The sequence below is a fragment of the Haemorhous mexicanus genome, chromosome 34 (assembly GCF_027477595.1).
Source record: "Haemorhous mexicanus isolate bHaeMex1 chromosome 34, bHaeMex1.pri, whole genome shotgun sequence".
In the NCBI taxonomy this organism is placed as follows: Eukaryota; Metazoa; Chordata; class Aves; order Passeriformes; family Fringillidae; genus Haemorhous; species Haemorhous mexicanus.
In genome coordinates, this window is record NC_082374.1 from 450,419 (window position 1) to 472,545 (window position 22,127).

The window sequence follows — 22,127 nt, forward strand, 5'->3', positions numbered from 1 at the left end:
ATCTTTTCCCACTTTTTCCTTCTTTTCCAGCTTTTCCTTGGCTCCCTCCCAGTTCTTGAGGATTTTTTGGGAATCTCATGGTCCCATGGAGTTATTCAGGGATTGGAGTAGCTGTTTTCCATGGAAAAAAAAGAAAACCTGGGAATTCCAGGAGCCTTCTCAACCCCTGGGAGCCCCAAAATTCCTGGGAATTCCAATCCAACCACCCCCCCACCCGCCAAAATCCCCCAATTGCCAAAACTTTTCCCTCTCTTTTTTCTTTTTTTTTTTTTTTCCCTGGGATTTATTTCCTCCCAGACATGCAAAAACAAAAACAAACAAACAAAAAGAATCATTCCAAAAATTCCCCCCCAAAATTGGCACAGGAGCAGAGGGAAAATTCCAAATTCCAGCGGAATCTCGTAGGGGGTTGATCCCAGTTTTTGGGGATTCCCAGGACTGGGATTTTCGGGAGTTCCGGGATGTCAGGAGGTGAAGTAGGAGCTCTGCATGGAGTACAGGCGCTCCATGGGATTCCCAGGTTCGGGAATTCTGGGATTCCCGGCGAACAGACGCTCCAGGGCATCCCTGGGCTCAGGAATTTCGGGAATTCCGGCATTCAGGAGGATCAGCTGTTGGGAATTCTCCATGGGAATCAGGGCCGCTCCCAAGGATCCCAGGGCGTCCCCATCCAGCTCCTGGAAAACTCCCTCAGAGTCTGGGAAAAGGTGGGAAAAATTGGTAAAAGGGGATGGGCAGGGGGGAAAACCAGGACGGGGCCCCGGCATTCCCAGCCCGTCCCGTTTCCCGGAATTCCCGGAATTCCCGGAATTCCCTGCGGTTACCATAGGGCCCGAGCTCCGGGGGGGTCGTTCCCCGGAACGTTCCGGCCTCGCTCCCGAATCCGTGGGGCTCCAGGGACGGCGGCGGGATCTGGGAATACGGGACCAGGATCCGCTGCAGGCCTGGGAACGGCGGGAACACCGGGGATATCGGGATACGGGATATCGGGACATCGGGATGGGGGATGGGGATGTGCTGACTTCCCCATTTCCGACTCCTCCATCCCAGATCCGCCCCATTCCCGTTTTCCCATTCCCGTTTTTCCCACCCCATTCCCGTCATTCCTGACCCTCCTCATCCTCATTCCCATCCCGGCCGCTCCTCCCGGGTCCTCTCCCGCCTGGAATTCCCCCTCTGGAATTCCCGAGCTGCTCCTGCTGCTGCTGCCTGCGGGCGATCTTCTTCATCTGGAAAAAAAAAAAAAAAAAAAAACCCAGAAAAATTCCAGGAAAATCCTGCAATTCCGCTAGACCCTGAGTTTGGAGGATTTGGGGTTGTTTTTTATCCCAGAATTCCCGGAATTCCCACCTTGGCTCTTTGGTTCTGGAACCACACCTGGACCACCCGGACCGTCAGCCCCGTCTCGGCCGCCAGCGTCTCCCGCACCTGGAAAAATCCCTCGGAATTCCGGGAAGGAGACCGGGAATGGGGAAAAAAAATCTCTCGGAATTCCGGGAAGGAGAGCGGGAATGGGGAAAAAAATCCCTCGGAATTCCAGGAAGGAGAGCGGGAACGGGGGGAAAATCCTTCATAATTCCAGCCCCCGATCTCAATTCCAGAGCCCCAGAACCCCATCCCAAAATCCCGGAATTATCCCAGCTCAATCCTGGCCCGTTCCCAGCCCATTCCCAGCACATTCCGGAACATTCTGGCACCTTCCGGCAGGGTTTGGAGGAGACCTCGAAGGAGGCTTTGAACGCCCGGCGCTGTTGGGAGCTCAGGATGGTTCGGGGCCGCTTGGAACGTTTGGGATCCTTCCCGCTGGAATTCCGGGAGCATCGGGAATCCCGGCCCTCCTCGTCCTCGCTCGGAGCTGCGGCCACAAAAAAAAAAAAAGGGAATTTTGGGGGGAAAAATAAAAATCCTTCACTGGGACTTGGAATTCCCAGAGGATTTTGGGTTTTTTGGGCCGTACCAGGCCTGGAATTTCCAAGGAAAGGTTTGGCTGTTCCAGCCCTAAAAAAGTCTCAAGAAATCTCCCCAAACAATAAAAAAAAATCCCCAAAAATCTTAAAAAAAAATTATGCCAAAGACTCCCAAAAATACTCCAAAAAATTCCAAAATATTCCCAAAAAAACCCCTAAGAAAATAATAATTTTAAAAAATCCTAAGGGAAAAAAAAAAAAAAAGAATCCCAAAACCCCCTAAAAAACACCCCAAAAACTTCTAATGAAACTCCCAAAAATCCCGAAAAAAATACCCCCAAAACCCCAAAACCCCCTTAAAAAAATCCCTAAAAATACCCCCAAAATTCCCCAAAAAACAACAACAACAACAACAAAACCACCCCAAAAATCCTGAAAAAAATTCCAAAAAATTCCCAAAAATCCCCCAAATGCCCCAAACCCCCGGAGTGCCCGCTGAGGACGATTTTTACCTCCCTCCGCGGCGCCGGGGCTGGCGGCCGCGGGCTCGGCGTGGCCGCGGCAGAGGATGCGGCCGTCGCGCAGCACGAACTCGTCGCCGCGGCGGAGGCGGCGGGCGCAGGAGCCGCAGCGGAGGCAGCGCTCGTGGAAGACGCGCTCCCGCACCCGCAGGACGCGCTCCGAGCGCCCCAGGGCGCCCCCGCAGCGGCTGCAGCGCCGCGGGAACAGCCTGCGGACAGCCGGGACGGGCGGGATGTCCCGGGACTGGGGGGGGATCCCGGGGATGGGGGGGGAAATATCCAGGGGATTTGGGGGGAAATGTCCCGGGACTGGGGGGTATCCGGGGATGGGGGGGGAAATATCCCGGGGATTGGGGGGGATATCCCGGGGATTGGGGGGGTATCCCGGGGATGGGGGGGGAAATATCCCAGGGATTTGGGGGGAAATATCCCGGGGATTTGGGGGGATATCCCGGGGATTTGGGGGGGAAATATCCCAGGGATTTGGGGGGAAATATCCCGGGGATTTGGGGGGATATCCCGGGGATTTGGGGGAGAAATATCCCGGGGTTTTGGGGGGAAATATCCCGGGGATTTGGGGGGGAAATATCCCGGGGATTTGGGTGAAATATCCTGGGGTTTGGGGGAGAAATATCCCAGGGATTGGGGGGGGATATCCCCGGGATCTGGGGGGAAATATCCCAGGGATCTGGGTTGGGTACCCCAAGGATCTGGGGAAGAAATATCCCCGGATTTGGGGGAAATATCCCCGGGTTTGGGGGGGGGAGGGGCATATCCCAGGGATCTGGGGGGGAAATATCCCGGGGTTTGGGGGAAATATCCAGGGTCTTTGGAGGGGGGGGAAATATCCTGGGATTGGGGGGGAATATCCCAGGATGTGGGGGGAAAGTATCCCGGGATTTTGCAGGAAAGAAAACAGGATTTGGGGGGAAAACATATGGGATTTGGAGGGGACATCTTGAATCTGGGGAAAAATCCCGAGATTTGGGGGAAAAAACCTAGGATTTGAGGGATGAAAATGGGATTTAGGGGGGAAATTTGGGATTTTGGGAAAAAATCTTGTGATCTGGGAGGAAGAATGGGATCTGGGGGGAAAGATCCTGGGATCTGGAGTTTTTGGGACATTTCCGGCCTTTGTATCCCAGTATTTGGGGGTATTGGGATGTTCCCACCAGAATTTCCAAAAAAGGGGGATTTTCCCCACTTTTCCAGCCCTTTTTTTGTGGGAATAAAACAACCCCGAGCTCATAAAATCCCCGTCAGCTCCAATTAGTGGGAATTAAAATTCCCGGGAATTCCTGGAGAGCCTCTCCCAGGTTTTTTAATATCCCCAGAATCCGCTTAAATCCCAATAATTCCCTCGGGGTTTCCATGGAAACGGGAATGTGGGAAAAGGGAGGGTTGGGGTTTTTTTCCAGGAGTTTTGGGTTTTTTTTTTCCCCAGGGATTTTGGGATTTTTCCAGAGGGATTTGGGAAAGGGGAGAAACTCCCCAAAAATTGGGAGTGGGAATTGGGAAACTGGAAAATGGGAATGATCCCAAATCCCTCTTTTCCCGGAAGAATCCCCATTTCTGGGGCCCTGTTTTTTTGGGAATGACAGGATTTGGGAAAAGCTGAACATTCCAGGAAAATCCCAATTTTTGAGCCCCGTTTCCCTGGAAAAGGCAGGATTTGGGAATAGCTGAATATTCCAAGCAGCTTTTCCATGGAAAAAAAATCCCAGAAAATCCCATTTTTGGGACCCCTTTCCCACCCCTCCCAGCCACGTGGAGGAAAACTCGGGATGCGCTCCAATTTTTGGGGATTTCCCCATTTTGGGGGGGATTTTTTCCCCCATTTTCCCCTTTCCCAGCCGCATAAAAACTGCAGGGAAAAAATAAAAAGGGATTAAAAAAAAAAAAAAAATCCATTTTTTCCCCCTTTGGTGCCGGAGCTGGGAATTCTGGGAATTTTAATAACGGAGCCGAGGCTGGAAAATTTAATAAGGGAGTTGATCCGATTATCCCGGATTTCTGCCGGAGCAATTTCCGCTGGGGCCGGGGGGGTCGGAGCCGCCGCTGGAATTGGATTTTCCGGAGGTTCCCTTCCCAGCCCTTGGGATTTTATGGAAACCCCCAAGTTTTGGGAATTTTTTTTGGGGGGGGTTTCCCTAAAAATCGGTTTTGTTTTTTTTTTTTATTGTTATGGCTCGTTTTCCTCCCGGATTTGGGTTTTTTTGGGGGGGGGGAAAAAGTAGGAAATTTTTGGGAAATGTTGGGGATTTTTTTGTGGATTTGGGGTGGTTTTCCTTAAAAGTGAGATTTTATATTTGATTTTTCCTCCTGGATTTGGGGGGCTTTGTTGTGGGGGGGGGGGGAAGAAGGAAAAAAAAGGGAAATTTTTGGGATATTTCTTCCTGGATTTGGGGTTTTTTTGGGAAAAAAGAGGGAAAAGAAGGGATTTTGGGCTGAGGTTTGGATCCATTAAAATTCCAGGCAGGAATTCTCCCCCTGATCTTCTCCCACCTCAATTTCCTGTTGGGCTTTTCCAATTTCCGGCTTTTTCTGCCCATTCCAGGGTGGGGGGGGGGAAATTGGAATAAAATAAAAAATGGGAAAAGTGGGAGTGGGGGAGGGGAGGAATTAATAAGGATTTAATGAGAGGAGCTCATTAATGATTCATTAGGGGAGGGTTAATTAAAGGTGGGGATGAGGAGAGAGGGAGAAAAGCCGGGAAAAAATGGGAATAAAGTGGGAATAAAAGGGGGAAAAGAGGGAATAAAGTGGGAATAAAATAAGAATAAAAAGGGGGATATTAATAAGTTTTAAAATAGTTATTAATACTTACAGTAATTAATATTGTTATTAATGCATCATTTTTATTATCCAACTCTTTATTAGCAATTTTAAAAGTTATTAATAATTAACAGAAGCTGGACTAATAATTAGTGCTGATAATTATTGCTGCTAATGAGAGTTGGGTTTAATAATAATAGAAGGGTGGAAAAGAATGGTAATAATTAATAACAATAATAATTACCAATAATAATGATAATAATTTAAATCAATTGTAATTAATGACAAATAAGAATAAATAAGTAGCAGAATATAATAAAAAATTTAAAATAATAATAGTAATGGGAGAATAATAACAGAAGGGTGGAATATAATGAATTATTGAAAAAAGCTAATAATAGTTCTACTAATTTTAATTAAATGATTGTTATTACAAGTAATATCTAATAAGCAGAATTATTACTATTTATTAGTAATAATCTGGATAATTATTAAAAATTATTAATAATGAGAAAATAGGGAAAGAAATAAGGAAAAAACAGAGGAAAAATTGGGAAAGAAGGAGAAAATTGTGAATTTAAAAAGAGGGAAAGAAAGAAAAAGAGGGAAAGAAAAAAATCAGGAAAAATGGGAAAAATCCAGCCCAGAATGGGGAAAAAACCCACAGTAAAAATTCCCTTTTAATGAATCCCGGGAAATGAAGGGAATATGCAAATGAGGCTCCGGGAATTAATGGGATTTGGGAATTTGATGGGATTTAGGGAATTAATTCCATGGGATTCGTTATCCCACGGGTTCCGGGAGCTGGGACGATGGGAATGGGGAAAATGGGGATGGCAACCCCAGAATTCCCAAATTTCCCCACCAAATCCACCCCCAGCACCCTTTTCCCTCTTTTTCATCCCAAAACCTCCCAGATTCCCCCCCCCGGTTTCCTAAATTTTCCCCTTTCCCTCACCCCTTGGAATCTGAATTCCCAAATTTCCCAAACCTCGATCCCCCAAAAACCCCAAAAACCTGGAAAAAGACCCCCAGATCCTGGGGATTTTGACACAGATCCTGATTTTTTTCCCAGACTTTTGCCTCTGGAATTCGCTGCTCCCCCAAGGAATTAAAGATTAACCAAACCCGGGCCCTGTTCCCGAAATTTTTCAGGGTGGGAAAGGGCACGGATCTGCTCCAATGGAGCCCAAATTCCCATTTTTAACCTTGGGAATGGCCAAAACTCCGGACTTTTAACACCTGCAATGACCAAATCCCAGATTTTTAACCCCCTGAGGGGGAAAAGTTCAGATTTTTCTCCTGTTTTTTATGGGAATTTTGGGTCTGGATGCTTGGAAAAGTGGGGAAATGGAGGAAAAAGAGGAGGAAATGTGGGAAGAGTGGCAGAAATTGGGGAAAAATGGGGAAAAAAAATTAGGGGAAAGCTGGGAAAAAACTGGGAGAAAAAATGGGAATTTGGTTTTCCCGAGGATCCCCCAAATCCTAGGCCCAAATTCCCGGGGTTTTCCCAATCCCCATGGGTTGGGAATATCCAGGATTGGAGGTTCCTGGGAATTCCTGAGGGGATCCTGATGGGAATTTGGGGATGGGATGGGATGAGATCCAAAAAAACCCCAAAATTCCAGGAAAAGCCTAAAAAACCTGAGAAGAAAGAGCTGGGAGAGGAGTTCGAGGCGAGTTCATCCCAAAAAATTCTGGAGGAGGAGGCCGGGAACGGCTCCAAGGGCTCGGATCCCTCCCGAATTCCCAGAAATCCGACTTCAAAGGGATACCGAAGGGAGTTTTCCTCCCTTTTTTTTTCCCGATTTATGGGACAGGTGCCTCTGGAAGGGGCCCTGGGAAGGGGAGAATTCCATGAAAAATCCCTTTGGATTTGGGGTTTTTGTGGGGAAAACAATCCTCTCCCTCCTCGTCCAATTTCTTGGGAAAAAGGGGGGAGGAAAGCAGGGGAAATTCCTGGAAAAATGGGAAAAAATAATGGAAAAACCAGGGGAAAACCTTGAAAAATGGGGAAACAAACTTAGAAAAATGGGAAAAAACACCTTGAAAATGGGGGGGAAAAAACCCTAAAAATGTGAGGGGAAAACCTTGACAAATGGGGAAAAACCCCGTGAAAAATGGGGAAAATCAGGGGGAAAATCGTGGAAAGCCAGGGAAAAACCTTGAAAAATGGGGAAAACCGCCTTGAAAAATGGTGAAAATCAAGGGCAAAAAGGGAAAACCGGGGAAAACCCTTGAAAGGTGGGGAAAATCGGGGGAAAAAGGGGGAAAGTCGGGGGGAAACTGCTGGCAAAGGCGGGGGCAGGGGGCCGGGCCGGGCAGGACTCACTTCTCGTAGTCGGGGCGGCAGAGCAGGCGGCGCTCCCGGCTGAAGCAGCGGCCCCGCAGGGCGCGGCCGCACTCGGAGCAGCGCAGGCACCGCTCGTGCCACGAGCGCTCGTTCACCCGCAGCAGGAACCGGTCCCAGATCCCGCGGCCGCAGCCCGCGCACAGCACCGGGAGCGCGCGGGGAGAGCCTGGGGACCGGAGAGATTGGGGGGAAATCCCGGGAAACGGAGAGTGCGGGGGAAATGCAGAGAGTGGGGGGAAATCCTGGGAAATGGAGAGATTGGGGGGAAATCCTGGGAAACGGAGAGTGCGGGGGAAATGCAGAGATTGGGGGGAAATCCTGGGAAATGGAGAGTGCGGGGGAAATGCAGAGACTGGGGGGAAATCCTGGGAAACGGAGAGTGGGGGGGAAATGCAGAGATTGGGGGGAAATCCTGGGAAACGGAGAGTGGGGGGGAAATGCAGAGATTGGGGGGAAATCCTGGGAAATGGGGAGTGCGGGGGAAATGCAGAGAGTGGGGGGAAATCCTGGGAAATGGGGAGTGCGGGGGAAATGCAGAGATTGAGGGGAAACAATGGGGAATGGAGAATTTGGGGGGAAACCGGAGAAATGGAGAGATTGTGGGAATGCAGGGAATGGGAGAGTTTGGGGGGAAAATGGGGAAGAGTGCAGGGAAAAGGGAGAGATTGGGGAAATCCGGGGGAATTGAGAGACTGGGGAAATCCTGGGAAAATGGGAAAGTCTGGGGAAAAATATGGGAAAATCTGGGGAATATTGAGGAAACTTGGGGGGAAAAAAGGGAAAATCTGGGTGAAATACGGGGGAAAACTGGGGGGAAACCTGGGAAAGTTTGGGGGAAATGGGAGAACTGGGAGGAAATGGGAAAATCTGGGGGAAATCCGGAGGAAATTTGGGGAAAATTCAGGAAATAATGGGAAATTTTGGGAGATAATGGGAGAATTTAGGGAAAACCAGAGAAATTCGGGGGGAAAAATGGGAGAACCCAGGAAAAATGGGGTTGGACATTGGGGAAAATTCCATGGGGAGCTCCCAGAAATCCAAAGGAACATTTTTCCATGGAAAAAAAGAGGAATTTGGGGGATTTTGGGAAGGAATCCAGGGGATTCAGGGCTTTTTTCTCATGTTGGATTTCTGAGAATTTGGTTTTTCTCCCTAATTTTTATCCCAACTTTCATCTCTGGCCGCTCCTCAAAGGGAAGGGAGGGAGGGAAAAATTCCAATTTTTCTCTGGCAGCACCTCCTCCTCCTCCCAAAGCCATTCCCGGGTTTCTTCTGCCCGAATTCCGGGAAAAATCCGGCCCTGGATCCCAGGGATGGAGCCCAAAAGCCCCAGGAAAATGGGAATGAGGGGAGCCACCAATCCCGGATTTAATTTGGAATTTTGATCCCAGTTTTAATTTGGGATCCCAAATGATTTTGGGATACAATCCCAATTTCAATTCCAAATTCCAATTCCCAAATTCCAAGCCCAGCTCCAATTTGGACCCCGAAATTCCAAATTCAAATTCCTGGGGGTTTTCCACGGATTTTTATTCCATTCCTGAGGTTTTCCCCCTCATTTTTAACTCACTCAATCCCATTTCCCCCCACTGAAGGTTAAAATTAAGGATTTAAAATCCCAATTTTAATCCCAATCCCAAATTCCTGCTTAATTTAGAGGGAAAAACCGGGAATAATTAAAGAGGGAATGAGGACGAATTTTCGGGAATTTCTGGGAGTGTGGGATCAGGGAAAAATCCCCGGGAAAATCCTGGATTCCAGCCCGGGAAAATGAAAAAAAAAAAAAAAAAAAAGGAATTCTGCCTAAAAAAAAAACGGGATTGGGAAAAGGGGGAGATTTAACGGGAATAAAGAGGAAAACTCTGGGAAAAACGGGAAAAGGGACCCCGGAATGGGAAAAAATCCCGAAATCTCGTAATTTCTGTGAATTTGGGGATGCGGGAGGGAATTTTGGGAATTCCCAGTGATATTCCCGGTGTTTTTCCCGGAATTCCCGGTACTCACCGGCTCCCGGGAGCGGCGTTCCCTGCTCCCGGCAGGACGGAGCCTCCTCCGGCTTCATCCCGGCGGCTGCGGGGGAGAGGAAACGTCGGGAAAAGCGGGAAAAAGCGGGGTGGGAGCGGGGGAAAGGACCGGGGACGGGACCGGGAAGGAATCGGGAAAGCGCCGGGAGAGGAGCGGGAAGAGCCGCGGGGGAGAACCGGGAGGAGACCGGGAACGTAGCGGGGAGGGACCGGGAAAGCACCGGGATGGGAGCGGGACAGAGACCGGGAAGAGAGCGGGACGGGAGCGGGGGAAAACCGGGGAAAAACCGGGATGGGAGCGAGGGAAAGGACCGGGAAGAGCCCGGGATGGGAGCCGGGGAAAAACCGGGATGGGAGCGGGGGAAAAGCGGGCAGATCCCGGGCAGGGAGAACCGGGACGCGCCGTGCCCCGCGCCGCTCCCGCGGCTCCTGCCGGTGCTCCCGGGCGGCCGCGGAACCGCCCCGGCACCGCCGCTCCCCCCGCCCGCGCCCGTCGCGACTGTCGCGACACGGCGGCCCCGACGGGACTGCCGGCGCCACCGCGGGAACTCACCGGGACCTCGACGGCGACACCGGGACGGGGATGGCGACAACGACAGCGGGATCGCGACAGTGACGGCGACAGCGGGATCGCGACAGTGACACCGGGCCCGGCGCTGCCCCCGCCCGTGCGCGCTCCCGGGGGAGGGGCGGGGGCGCGCACGGGGGAGGGGGGGAGGAGAGGGAGAGGGAGAGGGAATTCCCATTTTTTTGGGAAGTCCCTTCCCCCCCAGAAAATGGGAATCCCCGAATAAAAGGGAATTCCCAAACCCAAAAAGTGGGAATTATAAAAACCCGGGAATTCCATCCCCAAACCCGAAGGGATTGGCGGAAATTGGGGAAATTTGGGATCCAGAAGGATTTGGGGAAAATCCAGAGGGATCTGGGGGTTACGGGGAGGACAAAACTCCCAAATTCCCAAATCCCTGTGAGATCCTAGACCCACCCAGGACCTGAATCCCCAAACCCACCCAAATCCCGGGGAAATTTCCCCTGCAAATCCAAATTAAATAGGGAAAAAAAATAGGGAAAAGTTTGGGAAATGCTGATTTTTAGGGAAAATTATGGAAAATCGGGAATGGGGCCGACAAACTTCCCAAATCCCTGGATCTCCAGAGTGCTTTACCTCAAAACCACCAAAATCCTGGGAATCTCCCACCCCTAACAGCCCAAAAATCTGGGAAAACTCCAGGAAAGTTCAGAAAAAATCAGGAAAATCCCAAATTCGCACAAAACAGACCAGAAATCTCCTTTTATTCCCCTAAAAATTCCCTTTTTTTAAAATTGTAATTTCGCGCCGCAGCCCCGCGGGGTGGGAAAACCGGGAAAACTGGGAATTGAGATCCCGGATTTTAGTGGGAGAAAGGGGATTTTTGGGGCAGGGGGCGCTCGCAGACGAAGAAGCACTCGAAGGTGCAGCGGACGTCGTTCCACTTCCCGGAGATCCAGAGGTGAGCGCAATCCTCGTTATTCCCGCTGTCGTTGGGCTCCCCCTCCTGCCAAAACCTGGGAGAAAAATCGGGATTTGGGATGGGAAGGGCCGTGGCGGGGGAAAGTCCCCAGTAAAAATTCCCAGTCTGGGGGGAGTTTTGCGAAACCCCCAAGATTTGGGGAGCGAAATTCCCCAAAATTCCAATATTTGGAAGATTTCTGGGAGGGAATTCCCAAAATTCCAACATTTGGGCTCCACAATCCCCAAGTCCCAAATTTTGGCTCACTTTCTGCTGAGAAAGTTCCAAGAAACCCCCAAATTTGTGGGATTTCCAAGGGGAAAAATATCCCAATTTCCCTCAAGATTGTGGGATTTTTATGGGGAAAAAACCCCAATCCCAACTTTGGGGTGGAATCCCGGGATTTGGGGGTGGAATCCCGGGATTTTGGGACCCAGGGCTCACGTGAAGGAGGATTTGTAGTCAGTGCCGTCGACCCATTCCCAGTCTCCCTCGGAATTCCGGTCGGTGAGGCCGATCCAGAAGCGCTCGTTCCGTGCGCGGGACATCAGGAACTGCTGCAGCGGGGGGAAATCGGGATCGTCGGGAAAATCGGGACCACTGGGGTTTTTGGGATTTTGGGATCAGGATCATTGGGATCAGCGGGAAAAAAGGGAAAATCAGGAAAATCAGGATAATCCGTACTGGGATCAGGATCAGGATTTGGGCTCAGGATCCAGAGTTTGGATTTGGGATTGGGATTTAGGATATGGGATTGGGATTTAGGATTTGGGATTGGGATTTAGGATTTGGGATTTGCTCCGGCAAGCTGATGACGACAGCGAGGTTTGTGCGGCATTTCGGAATTCCCTTTGGGATTTGGGATAGGTTCTCAGGATTTGGGATTCAAGATTTGGGACTGAGCCTCAGGATTTGGAATCAGAATGGGGACTGGGCACAGGATTCGGGATTTGGGATTGGGATCAGGGTGGGGATTTGGGCACGGGACTTGGGATTCAGGACTGGGATTTGGGATTGGGATCAGGATGGGGATCGGGGATGGGGATTTCGAGGATTTGGGATCAGGGTGGGGATTTGGGATTGGGATTTGGGGTCAGGATGGGGAAGAGGGACGGGGAATTTCGGGGTCTGGGGTCAGGATGGGGATCAGGGTGGGGAATTTCGGGGTCTGGGGTCAGGATGGGGATCAGGGACGGGGAATTCCGGGGTTTGGGGTCAGGATGGGGATGAGGGACGGGGAATTCCGGGGTCTGGGGTCAGGATGGGGATGAGGGATGGGGAATTTCGGGGTCTGGGGTCAGGATGGGGATGAGGGACGGGGAATTCCGGGGTCTGGGGTCACCTGCTCGGCGAAGCTGCCGACGGCGGCGAGGTCGGCGCGGCGCTCCCGGCACTGCTCCCGCGCCCGCTCCCAGCTCAGCCGCGCCAGCGAGAAATAATAACAATTCCCAGAGAAATACTCCCATTCCCGGGAATCCGCCCCGCACGGGAACACTGCGGGAACAGCCCCAGCACCGACGTGGGGGAATTTTACCCAGATTTTGTGATTTGGGAATTCTCTCCCCCTGAATCCCCCGGGTGTTGGGATATTGGGGATACCCAGAGGGAAAAGGGAGAAATTCAGGGAATTTTGGGAATTTCGGGACTTACGGAAGGAATCCCAACTGGAAAAATTCCACTCTGGTTTCTCCTGGTGGAGTTTGGAGGAAATGGAGGAAACTGGCGGGAAAGAAAAGAGGGAAAAATTCCTGAAAAATCGGAATTCTGGGGTTTTTTTGGGAACTTCCCACCCTTTGTATCCCAGGATTTGGGGATTTTGGGAATTTCCTGTCCCAGTTCCTGATGGAATTTGAGGGGTCTTTTTGGGATTGGGATGGGAATGAGGGAATTTCAGGGATTTTGGATGGAATGAGGAGGAAATTCCAGGATCTGGGGTGAACAGAAGGGGAGTTCCCCTATGCAGAATTAGGGAATTCCGGGGAATTGTGGGATTTGGGATGGGAATTCAGGGAATTACGGGAATTGGAATGGAATTGAGGGAATGGAAGGATTTGGGAACTCAGGGAATGGGGATGGATGGGAATGGGGGGAATTGGGGGAATGGAAGGATTTGGGAACTCAGGGAATGGGGATGGATGGGAATGGGGGGAATTGGGGGAATGGAAGGATTTGGGAACTCAGGGAATGGGGACGGATGGGAATGGGGGGAACTGGGGGAATGGAAGGATTTGGGAACTCAGGGAATGGATGGGAATTCGGGTGAACTTCCCGGCCCAGATTTTGGGAACACGGAGGCATTCCGGGATTCGGAGCGGGAGTGTTGCCAGCAGGGATTCCGGGAATTCCGGGAATGTCGGGGGTCCCGCACCTCTGGCGAGCGCCAGGGCGCTGAGGCCCAGCAGGAGCAGCGAGGAGAGCGCCAGGCTCAGGTACACGGCCGGGAAGGAGCGCAGCCGCGCCGGGAGCGCCGCGCCGCCTGGGAACGGGGAGAGACACGGGGAAATCGGGAAAAACGGGGGGAAAACGGGGAAAACGGGGAGAAACGGGGTGGGGGGAATGGAGGAAAAACAGGGAAGTTGGGGGAAACAGGGGAAAGGGGGGGAAATGGGGTGAAAAACGGGGGAAGTGGGGAAATGGGGAAAAACAGGGAGAAATGGGGGGAAACGGGGACATTTGGGATAAAACGGGGAGAAATGGAGAAAAACAGGGAAATTGGGAAAAACGGGGGGAAACGGGAAATTGGGGATAAAATGGGGGAAACGGGAAATTGGGGATAAAATGGGGGAAAACGGGAAATTGGGGGAAGACGGGAAATTGGGGATAAAATGGGGGAAACTGGGGAGAAACGGGGATATGGGGATAAAATAGCGGGAAACGGGGATAAAATGGGGGGAAACGGGGGGAAAAGGGGGAAATTGGGGATAAAATGGGAGGAAATGGGGAAAATGGGAAAGAAATGGGAAAGAAATGGGATAAAAGGGGGAGAAAATGGGAAATGGGATAAAATGGGGAAAACCAGGGAAAATCAGGGAAAAAAGGGTGGTGGGGGGGGGAAATGGGATGAAACTGGGATAAAATGGGGAAAATGGGGAAAACAGGAAAACACAAAAGATCCAGGGGTAATCCAACAAATCTGGGGGAAGATGGAGGGGAAATGAAGAAAAATCCAGGGAAAATGGAAGGAAAATCCAGGGGTAATCCAGAAAAATGGAGGGCAAATCCTGGGAAAAAACCAGGGGAAAATCCAAGGAAAATCCCTCCCTGCTCTTCCCAGGATTTCCCCCCAGCTTTTCCCGCTCTGTTTGTCCAGGGTTAATCAATAACCAGGAATGCTCTGAGTTTGCCTCCAGGAGGGGAAAATTTGGGAAAAATTCCTGGGATTTGGGCTTCTTTTATTAGGATTCTTTTGGGAATTATTCAGGGATTCATTCCTGATTAATTCCAGGATAATTTTATTTGGAATCATTTGTTCCAATGATTATTCTGGGAATTATTTAAGGAATTTTTTTGGGAATTATTAAGGAATTATAGGGGAATTATTTAGGGAATTATTTTTTAATCATTTCCCGATTATTTCTGGGATTCTTTTGGGAATTCCCATAATTTCCTCCTAGGATTCCCAGGAATTTGAAGCTCCCGGGAGGGGAATTTTTGGGATTATCCAAATTCCCTGATCAGGGGAGGAAGAGGGAAGGAAAAGCCCTTGGAAAAACCCTTGGAAAAGCAGGAAAAATCCAGGAATTCCACCTGGGAAGAGGCGCAGGTCATCCTGGAGCTCCTCCTCGTCCATCCTGGGAGTTTTGGAGGGATTTTTTAGATTTTCCGGAGCAGGGCCCACAGGGGCACTCCAGGGATGGTCCTGGAAATGTTCCGGTTCCTCCTTCCCCTCCAGAGGGTTAAAATTTAATCCAAGGAATTTTTGGGGTTGGATTTTGGGGCTTGGATTGGAGCCAATTCCAGAGAGTTGCAGGTTTGTGGTTTTTTTTTTCCCTTCATCCAAGGATTTTTTGGGATTTTTAGTGTTTTTCTATTAATTTTAAAATTGATTTTTTAGGGATTTTTTGGAGGGGGATTTCTGTGGACTTTTGCAGAATTTTCATGGATTTTATTTTTTGTGGATTTTTGTGAGGCTTTCATTGATTTTTAGGGATTGCTCTGATTTTTTTTTTTTATTTTAAGGAATGTTAAAAGATTTTAATGGATTCTTTAGATCTTGATGGGTTATTTTTGGGTTGCAGGGCACTTTTAAATTTTTAAAAAAAATTTTTTGTGGATTTTGTTTTTGTAAATTTTTGTGTATCTGTGGGGATTTTTAATTTATTTTGAAGATTTTGGACAATGTTTCTTTGAATTTCGGGGATTTTGGCAAATTTTTATTTGAATTTTTGTGGCTGCTGGAGAGATTTTTTGGGAATTTTCAAGGATTTTCCTCCTCCCTTTCAATCAAAACCACAAAATCCAAGCCTAGGAAATCTGAACAATCGGGAATTATCCCAAAAAAACCTCGATTTGGGAACAAATCCCGCGATTCCGAGGGCACAGAGACCTGGATTTCATCACCAGGGCCAAATTCCAGGAAAATTTTTGCCAAAACTCCCGAGGATTTGGGGTCAGGGCGGCCCAAAATGGCAGCAGGGCCCTGAGGGGCGGCGGAAAGGGCGGGAAAAAAGGGCGGGAAAAAGGCGGGAAGAAGGTGGCGAAGGGGCAGGAAAAAGGCGAGGCCAGGGTGGCTCTGGGCGCCGTTTTTCCCCTGCAAGTCCCCGTTATCCCCCATGACCCCTCGGAGCCCCCCGTGGAAGCCAAAGACCCCCCCGGTAATTCCAGGATCCCCCAGTACCCACCAGTGAGGGGGCCCGGGCCGCTCCTGCCGCCATCTTGGCCGTTGCTAACAACAAATGCTGTTGCCAGGCAACGCTTCCGTTAACCGGCGTCTATGTGACGTCACTTCCCACATACAATTATGTCACTTCCGGGCTCAGCACAATGGCGGCCTGGAGGTACCCGGGAGGTTCTGGAGGTACCGGGAGCGCTCAGGAAGTACCGGGAGACCCCTGAGGGGTCCCGAGGAGGCTGCGGACGTCCCGGGGAAGGCTTCGCACCCCTCACCCCTCTTTCCCCCCCTCTAAATCCACCAACCCACCCCTCGTTGGCCTTAATTCCTACTGCGGATGAGATCCACGACGGGGATGAACGACCAGGAGCGGCTGCCGCGTCCCCTCGGTGTCTCCCGGTTCTCCCGGTGTTTCCCGTTTTCCTCCCCACCCCCGGTTCTCTGCCTTCATCCCCTCTGTGACCAAACCGGCGCCACGCTGAGGCTTTTAACCGGCCGCGCGCGTCCTGGAGAGTTGAATTTTTTGATAATAAAGCTGCTTTTGGAATCCCCGGTTATTTCGTGGCTCCGGTGGGACCAGGACGCCCTAACCGGGGATTGTCGAGGTGGCGCTGTGTCTTTGCCTTCCGGTTAAGTTTGTCCAAGCGCGGCCACCGTCCCTCCTTTCCCGCGCGCAGCTTGGCTTCAGCCCGCGCCTGATTGACGGGTGGCTCCGCCAATAGAATTGCCCGCTGAAGGGCGCCGCGTCTCTGGCGATCAATGGGATCGCGAGCAGGGCGGGTTTGCCCGCCCCTCCGCGCGCCGGTGTGGGCGGGCCGCACGCGGTGGGCAGAGGGAAGGGAAGATGGCGGAGGAGGAGAAGCTGCCCGCGGGGTGGGAGAAGCGCATGAGCCGCAGCTCCGGTGAGGGCCTGGGAGCAGGGGGCTACAGGAGAAGGGCGCGGGGAAGGAGCGGCGGGGATGGGGGAGGTGGGAAAGGGGGGAGGTGCCGGCGGCGGGGTTGGGCTTTGGAGGCGATGAGGGGGCGTGGGGGGGGGAGGTGCGTGAGGGGAATTTGGGGAGGGGCGGGCACCAAATTGAGGGGGGGGGTCCTGTGGGGGTCATGGCCTCAGGGAGGGAAGTCACTCTCGTGAGGAAAATTTGGGTGGGGATCCACAATTCAGGGCGTTCTGAGGGGGATCTTCATCTCAGGGAAGGGGGAGGGCACCTCCGTGAATGAATCTGGGGGGGGGTCGTCAACTCCGTGAGGGGAATTTGAGCGGGAGTCCCCGTCGTGAGGGCAATTTGGGGGGGGGTCGTCGCCTCAGAGAAGGAGGGACCCCCAGTTGAGGAGGATTTGGGTGGGGGGTCATTCCCCAGCAGGAAGGGGTCAGAACTTGGGCGGTTTTTCGGGGGTCAGAAGTTGATTTTTGGGGTCAGGACGTTGGGGTTTGGGGTCTATAACTTGGGGGTTGGTGAGTCGATCACTGATCAATAACCAAGAATTGATCAATATCCCCTAGGAAGGGTGTGCTACTTCATTCACTTCATGGTGGGGTCAATCCTGGGGTCTGTAATCTGGTTTTTGTATCTTTAAGCTTTTTTCTCACTCCCAATCGCTAACCCATCAGTGATCAATAGACAATAATTGATCAATAACTCTGTAGGATGGTTTTACTGCTTCAGCCACTCGATGAACACAAGTCAGTGGTGTCCATCAATGGATTTTTAGGGCCTTTAACCTGAGTTTTGTGTTCCATAACCTCAATTTTCAGCATCAGTCAGTAACCAATCACTGATGAATAAGTGATATTTGATCAATAACTCCTTTGTGAGGCTGTACTACTTCAACCACCAGATGAACACCAGCTTGCAGGGTCAATGAGCTGTTACTAAGCTGGGATTTGATGTGAATAACCTGTTTTTTTAGTGTAAATCAATGTCTGATCGCCAATCAATAACCAATAACCGATCAATAACCCCTCAGGATGGGTGTACTACTTCAACCAGCTGGTGAACACGAGTCAGCGGGGTCAGTATTGGGGCCTGTAAGAGGGGTTTTGGGGCCAATAGCCAGGTTTTGTGGTACCAATCAGCAGTCAATAACTGATCAATAACTAATAATTGATCAATACCCCCTCAGGACGGGTGTACTACTTCAACCACCTGACGAACGCCAGCCAGTGGGGTCAATGTTGGGGCCTGTAGGAGGGGTTTTGGTGCCAATAGCCAGTATTTTTGATACCAATCAGTAACCAATAACTGATCAATAACCAATAATTGATCAATAACCCCTCAGGACAGGTGTACTACTTCAACCACCTGACGAATGCCAGCCAGCAGGGTCAGTGTTGGGGCCTGTAAGAGGGGTTTTGGTGCCGATAGCCAGGTTTCGTGGTACCAATCAGCAGTCAATAAGTGATCAATAGCCGATCAATACCCCCTCAGGACGGGTGTACTACTTCAACCACCTGACGAACGCCAGCCAGTGGGAGCGGCCGAGCGGGGGGCGCGCGGGCGGAGCCGGGCCGCGTGCGCTGCTCGCACCTGCTGGTCAAGCACAACCAGTCGCGGCGGCCGAGCAGCTGGAGGCAGGAGCGCATCACCCGCTCCAAGGAGGAGGCGCTGGAGCTCATCAACGGCGAGTGCCGGGGGCAATCCGGGAATGCTGCGGGAAAAAAAGCCTGGGAATAGCCATTTTGGGAAAATAAAAGTGGGAATGGTGATTTTTTGGGGGGGGGGGGGAAAGCCTAGAGGAATGTTGGTTTTGGGGTGGTTTTGAGGATGTGTTGGGGCTCTGTCTCCTTTTCCATGGAATTTGCGGCATCCAGGGAATTTGTGGAGTGCTTTTGGTCCCTAAATTTGGGGGTTTTCCCGTTTTTTCCAGGTTACATCCAGAAGATCAAATCAGGAGAGGAGGATTTTGAGTCTTTGGCTTCGCAGTTCAGCGACTGCAGCTCGGCCAAGGCCGGAGGGGACCTGGGAGCATTCGGGAGAGGTGAGGGATTAATCCCAAAAAAACCCTCAATTCCAGGGGATTCATCCCCCAAAAAACCCCAAATCCCTCAATTCCAGGGGATTCATCCCCCAAAAAACCCCAAATCCCTCAATTCCAGGGGATTCATCCCAAAAAAACCCCAAATCCCTCAATTCCAGGGGATTCATCCCAAAAAAAACCCCAAATCCCTCAATTTCAGGGGATTCATCCCCCAAAAAACCCCAAATCCCTCAATTCCAGGGGATTCATCCCCCAAAAAACCCCAAATCCCTCAATTCCAGGGGATTCATCCCCAAAAAAACCCCAAATCCCTCAATTCCATGGGATTCATCCCCAAAAAAACCCCAAATCCATTGCTTTTAGGGGATTTATCCCCCCATAAAACCCCAAATCCCCCATAATTCCAACTGGAGCAAACTTCTGGAATCAACTCCCCCCCTTCAAATCCCAGATTTTTCTTTGGGAAATGCCTCAAATCTCAAAATTTTTATGGAATTTTGGGTGGTACTTCCTCTTTTTTTAGGTTCCAAACCTCTCTATATGTTTCTTTTTTCCCTTTATGACGCAAAATTCTGTCTGGGATCAATCCAGCAGGACAAACTCCTGGGAAATGAATCCCACCCCCCCCCCCACCCCCCCCCCCCCCCCCAAATCCCAGAGTTTTCCTGGGGAAGTGCCCCAGATCCCAAGTTTTTACATGGAATTTCGGGTTGCAGGGCAGATGCAGAAGCCATTCGAGGACGCCTCGTTCGCGCTGCGGGCCGGCGAGATGAGCGGCCCCGTGTTCACGGAATCCGGGATCCACATCATCCTCCGCACCGAGTGAAGTGCCTTGGGAGGGCGGGGCCTCCTGGGAATTCCGTGGGAACGGGCGGGAATCCCTGGGAGCCCGGGGGAACCTGTGGGGATCTGCAGGAATCTGTGGAAGTCCTCAGGAATCCATGGGGATTCATGGGAACCCACAGGAATTCAAGGAGATCCTGGGGAATCCGTGGAGATCCGTTGGAATCTGTAGAAATCTGTTAACTCCACGGGAAGCCATGGGAATTCTCAGGAATCCATGGGAATCCACAGGAAATCCACGGGAATCCTCAGGAAATCCATGGGAATCTATGGAGATCTGTGGGAATTCACAGGAATTCATGGAAGTTCATGGAAATCTATGGGAGTCTATGGAAACCCTCAGGAATTCATGGGAATTCACAGAAATCCTCAGGAATTGATGGGAATCTATGGAAATCCTCAGGAATTCATGGAAGTCCATGGGAATCCTCAGGGATCCACAGAAAATCCATGGGAATCCACGGGAATCCCGCCCCGCGCTCCCCACCACGAACTCCAGACCCCACAGCTCCTCCGGTGTTCCCTCCCGGGCGGGAGCGAAAACAGGGAATTCCCAGGTTCTTTGGGAATGTTGGGCCGGCCAGAGCCGGCTCCCAGCGGTCCCACGGTGGTGGCAGTGACAACGGCAACGGTGACGATGGCCAGCAGTGACAGTGACAACAAGGACGGTGACAATGACCAACGACAATGACCAGTGAAGGCGACAGTGACCATGGTCAACGGTGGTGACAGTGACCATGACAGTAGTGGTGGTGATGGGGACAATGACCAGTGAAGGTGACAGTGACCATGTCCAACAGTGACAATGACCATGTGCAACAGTGGTGACGATGACCATGGCCAACCATGGTGACAGTGACCATGACCAACAGTGGTGACAGTGACCACGACCAATAGTGGTGACGATGACCATGACCAACAGTGACAATGACCAGAAGGTGACAATGACCAACGATGGTGACCATGACCAACAGTGGTGACAGTGACAATGACCAGTGAAGGTGACAACGACCAACGATGGTGACCATGACTATGACCATGACCAACAGTGGTGACAGTGACAATGACCAGTGAAGGTGACAATGACCAATGATGATGACAGTGACAATGACCAGCCATGGCAGTGGCCTACAATGGTGACAGTGATGATGATGATGATGACGTGATGATAATGACACCAACGATGACGCCACCGCCAAAGGTGCCGCGGCCAGTGCCAGGCCAGGCCCCTCCCCCACCCCCTGCATGTTTATTTAACTCATTCCCGCTCTTTTCTCCCCAAAAACGCCCCCGATCCAAAGGCTCCTCTTGATTCAAGCCATTAATTAATTAATTACTCGTTAATTAATAGCAAAGATGAGGCAGCTCCCGTGGTGTCCCTTCACAGCATCCGTCCGGATTATCCCGGGAATTTCCCGGCACCATCGCTTGGACTTCCAAAAAACAGCTGCCGGATTTTTGGGGTAGATTCACAGGAAATTGGGAAAAAGTGGCCGGAGTTCTGTTTTCCTGCCCTTTCGGGGCCACAGGTTTTCAGTTTGGGGTGAAGAAAAGTTGGATTTGGGGAGGTTTTTTCCAAGATTTTTCGGTTCTGTCGTTGTTTCTGCTTCGTTCAGTGGGAAAAAACCAGGAAAAATCCCAAAAATCCCAGCTTGGATCCGTGCAAAAATTCCCAAAAAAAAGCTGTAAAGCCCCAGCTCTTTTCCTGCAGAAATAAATCCCCCTCCAGTGGAATTTCTGTTGATTCTGTGTCTTTCTTTCTTCCTTTTTTTTTTTTTTTTTTTTTTTTTTTTTTAAATAAATTGGAAAAAGGGAAAATTCCAGATTGGTGGTTTTTTTTGGTGGTTTTTTTTTTTTTGGTTTTTTTTTTTAATGGGACTTGGAGTTTAAAATGGACGGAAAATGGGCTAAAATTGGGAATTTTGGGATTTATTTAATAGGAAAATGGCATTTATTAGTAGGCCATAATTGGATTTGTTAATAGGGGATAATTTGATTTATTTAATAGGGAATATGGGATTTTTTAATGTGAGATATGGGATTAATGGGAAGTATGAGATTTCTTGGGAAATCTGAGATTTATCAGTAGGGAATATGAGATTTAATTAACAGGGAATGGATTTATTCAATGGGGAATATGGAATTTAGTTAATGGGAGATGCGGGATTTAGGGGGTACTGCGGACAACAGGACCCCCCCAAAACGCCTCCAAATCCCCTTAAAATCCCCCAAATCATCCCCAAGCTCCCCATAAATCCCAAAAAAAACCCAAATTCCCCAAATCCCAAAATTCCCCTGCCAAAAAACCCCAAATACCCACTAAATTCCCCCAAATTCCCCCCCAAATTCTCCCACACTCCAAATCCTACAGATCAAAGGGATTTGGGGGAAATTTAGGGGGATTTGG

At 50.6% G+C, this 22,127-nt stretch overlaps 3 protein-coding genes across 5 annotated transcripts; 1 reads left to right on the forward strand and 2 right to left on the reverse strand.

The window, feature by feature from the left end:
- Positions 1-258: 258 nt before the first annotated feature.
- Positions 259-9,618, reverse strand: LOC132340872 (LIM homeobox transcription factor 1-beta-like). The gene is made up of 8 exons (XM_059872040.1): positions 9,561-9,618; positions 7,536-7,722; positions 2,420-2,637; positions 1,698-1,855; positions 1,351-1,428; positions 1,112-1,229; positions 825-944; positions 259-697 (listed from the first exon to the last, which is right to left on the reverse strand). The coding sequence occupies exons 1-8, from the start codon at positions 9,616-9,618 to the stop codon at positions 465-467; spliced, it is 1,170 nt and encodes a 389-aa protein (XP_059728023.1). The 3' UTR covers positions 259-464.
- Positions 9,619-10,843: 1,225 nt separating this feature from the next.
- LOC132340977 (hepatic lectin-like) lies at positions 10,844-15,800 on the reverse strand. 3 transcript variants are annotated; one of them, XM_059872235.1, is made up of 6 exons: positions 14,818-15,800; positions 13,439-13,546; positions 12,721-12,789; positions 12,413-12,564; positions 11,515-11,624; positions 10,844-11,125 (listed from the first exon to the last, which is right to left on the reverse strand). In XM_059872235.1, the coding sequence occupies exons 1-6, from the start codon at positions 14,858-14,860 to the stop codon at positions 10,972-10,974; spliced, it is 636 nt and encodes a 211-aa protein (XP_059728218.1). In that variant the 5' UTR covers positions 14,861-15,800; the 3' UTR covers positions 10,844-10,971. The 3 variants fall into 3 exon arrangements, with proteins under 3 accessions (XP_059728218.1, XP_059728217.1, XP_059728219.1); XM_059872234.1 differs by having other exon boundaries at positions 11,515-11,627; positions 14,818-15,771; XM_059872236.1 differs by lacking the exon at positions 13,439-13,546 and having other exon boundaries at positions 11,515-11,627; positions 14,818-15,773.
- A 901-nt stretch (positions 15,801-16,701) lies between these two features.
- On the forward strand, positions 16,702-21,454 carry PIN1 (peptidylprolyl cis/trans isomerase, NIMA-interacting 1). Its single transcript, XM_059872257.1, has 5 exons — positions 16,702-16,803; positions 18,023-18,073; positions 18,365-18,520; positions 18,767-18,877; positions 19,594-21,454. Exons 1-5 carry the CDS (start codon positions 16,746-16,748, stop codon positions 19,701-19,703), a joined length of 486 nt encoding a protein of 161 aa, XP_059728240.1. The 5' UTR covers positions 16,702-16,745; the 3' UTR covers positions 19,704-21,454.
- The last annotated feature ends 673 nt before the right edge of the window (positions 21,455-22,127 follow it).

Excerpts from the sequence above, each read along its gene's own strand:
- LOC132340872 (XM_059872040.1), bottom strand. The coding sequence starts at position 9,618 with ATGAAGCCGGAGGAGGCTCCGTCCTGCCGGGAGCAGGGAACGCCGCTC. Across the intron at positions 2,638-7,535 it reads TGCCGCCCCGACTACGAGAA|GCTGTTCCCGCGGCGCTGCA; the intron begins GTGAGTCCTGCC and ends GGCTGTCCGCAG. Across the intron at positions 945-1,111 it reads TGGGAATGAGGATGAGGAGG|GCCTGCAGCGGATCCTGGTC; the intron begins GTCAGGAATGAC and ends CGCCGTTCCCAG.
- LOC132340977 (XM_059872234.1), bottom strand. The coding sequence starts at position 14,860 with ATGGACGAGGAGGAGCTCCAGGATGACCTGCGCCTCTTCCCAG. Across the intron at positions 13,547-14,817 it reads TGACCTGCGCCTCTTCCCAG|GCGGCGCGGCGCTCCCGGCG; the intron begins GTGGAATTCCTG and ends CCCCGTTCCCAG. Across the intron at positions 12,565-12,720 it reads TTCCAGTTGGGATTCCTTCC|TGTTCCCGTGCGGGGCGGAT; the intron begins GTAAGTCCCGAA and ends CTGTTCCCGCAG.
- PIN1 (XM_059872257.1), top strand. The coding sequence starts at position 16,746 with ATGGCGGAGGAGGAGAAGCTGCCCGCGGGGTGGGAGAAGCGCATGAGC. Across the intron at positions 16,804-18,022 it reads GCGCATGAGCCGCAGCTCCG|GACGGGTGTACTACTTCAAC; the intron begins GTGAGGGCCTGG and ends ATACCCCCTCAG. Across the intron at positions 18,074-18,364 it reads CGCCAGCCAGTGGGGTCAAT|CCAGTGGGAGCGGCCGAGCG; the intron begins GTTGGGGCCTGT and ends GACGAACGCCAG.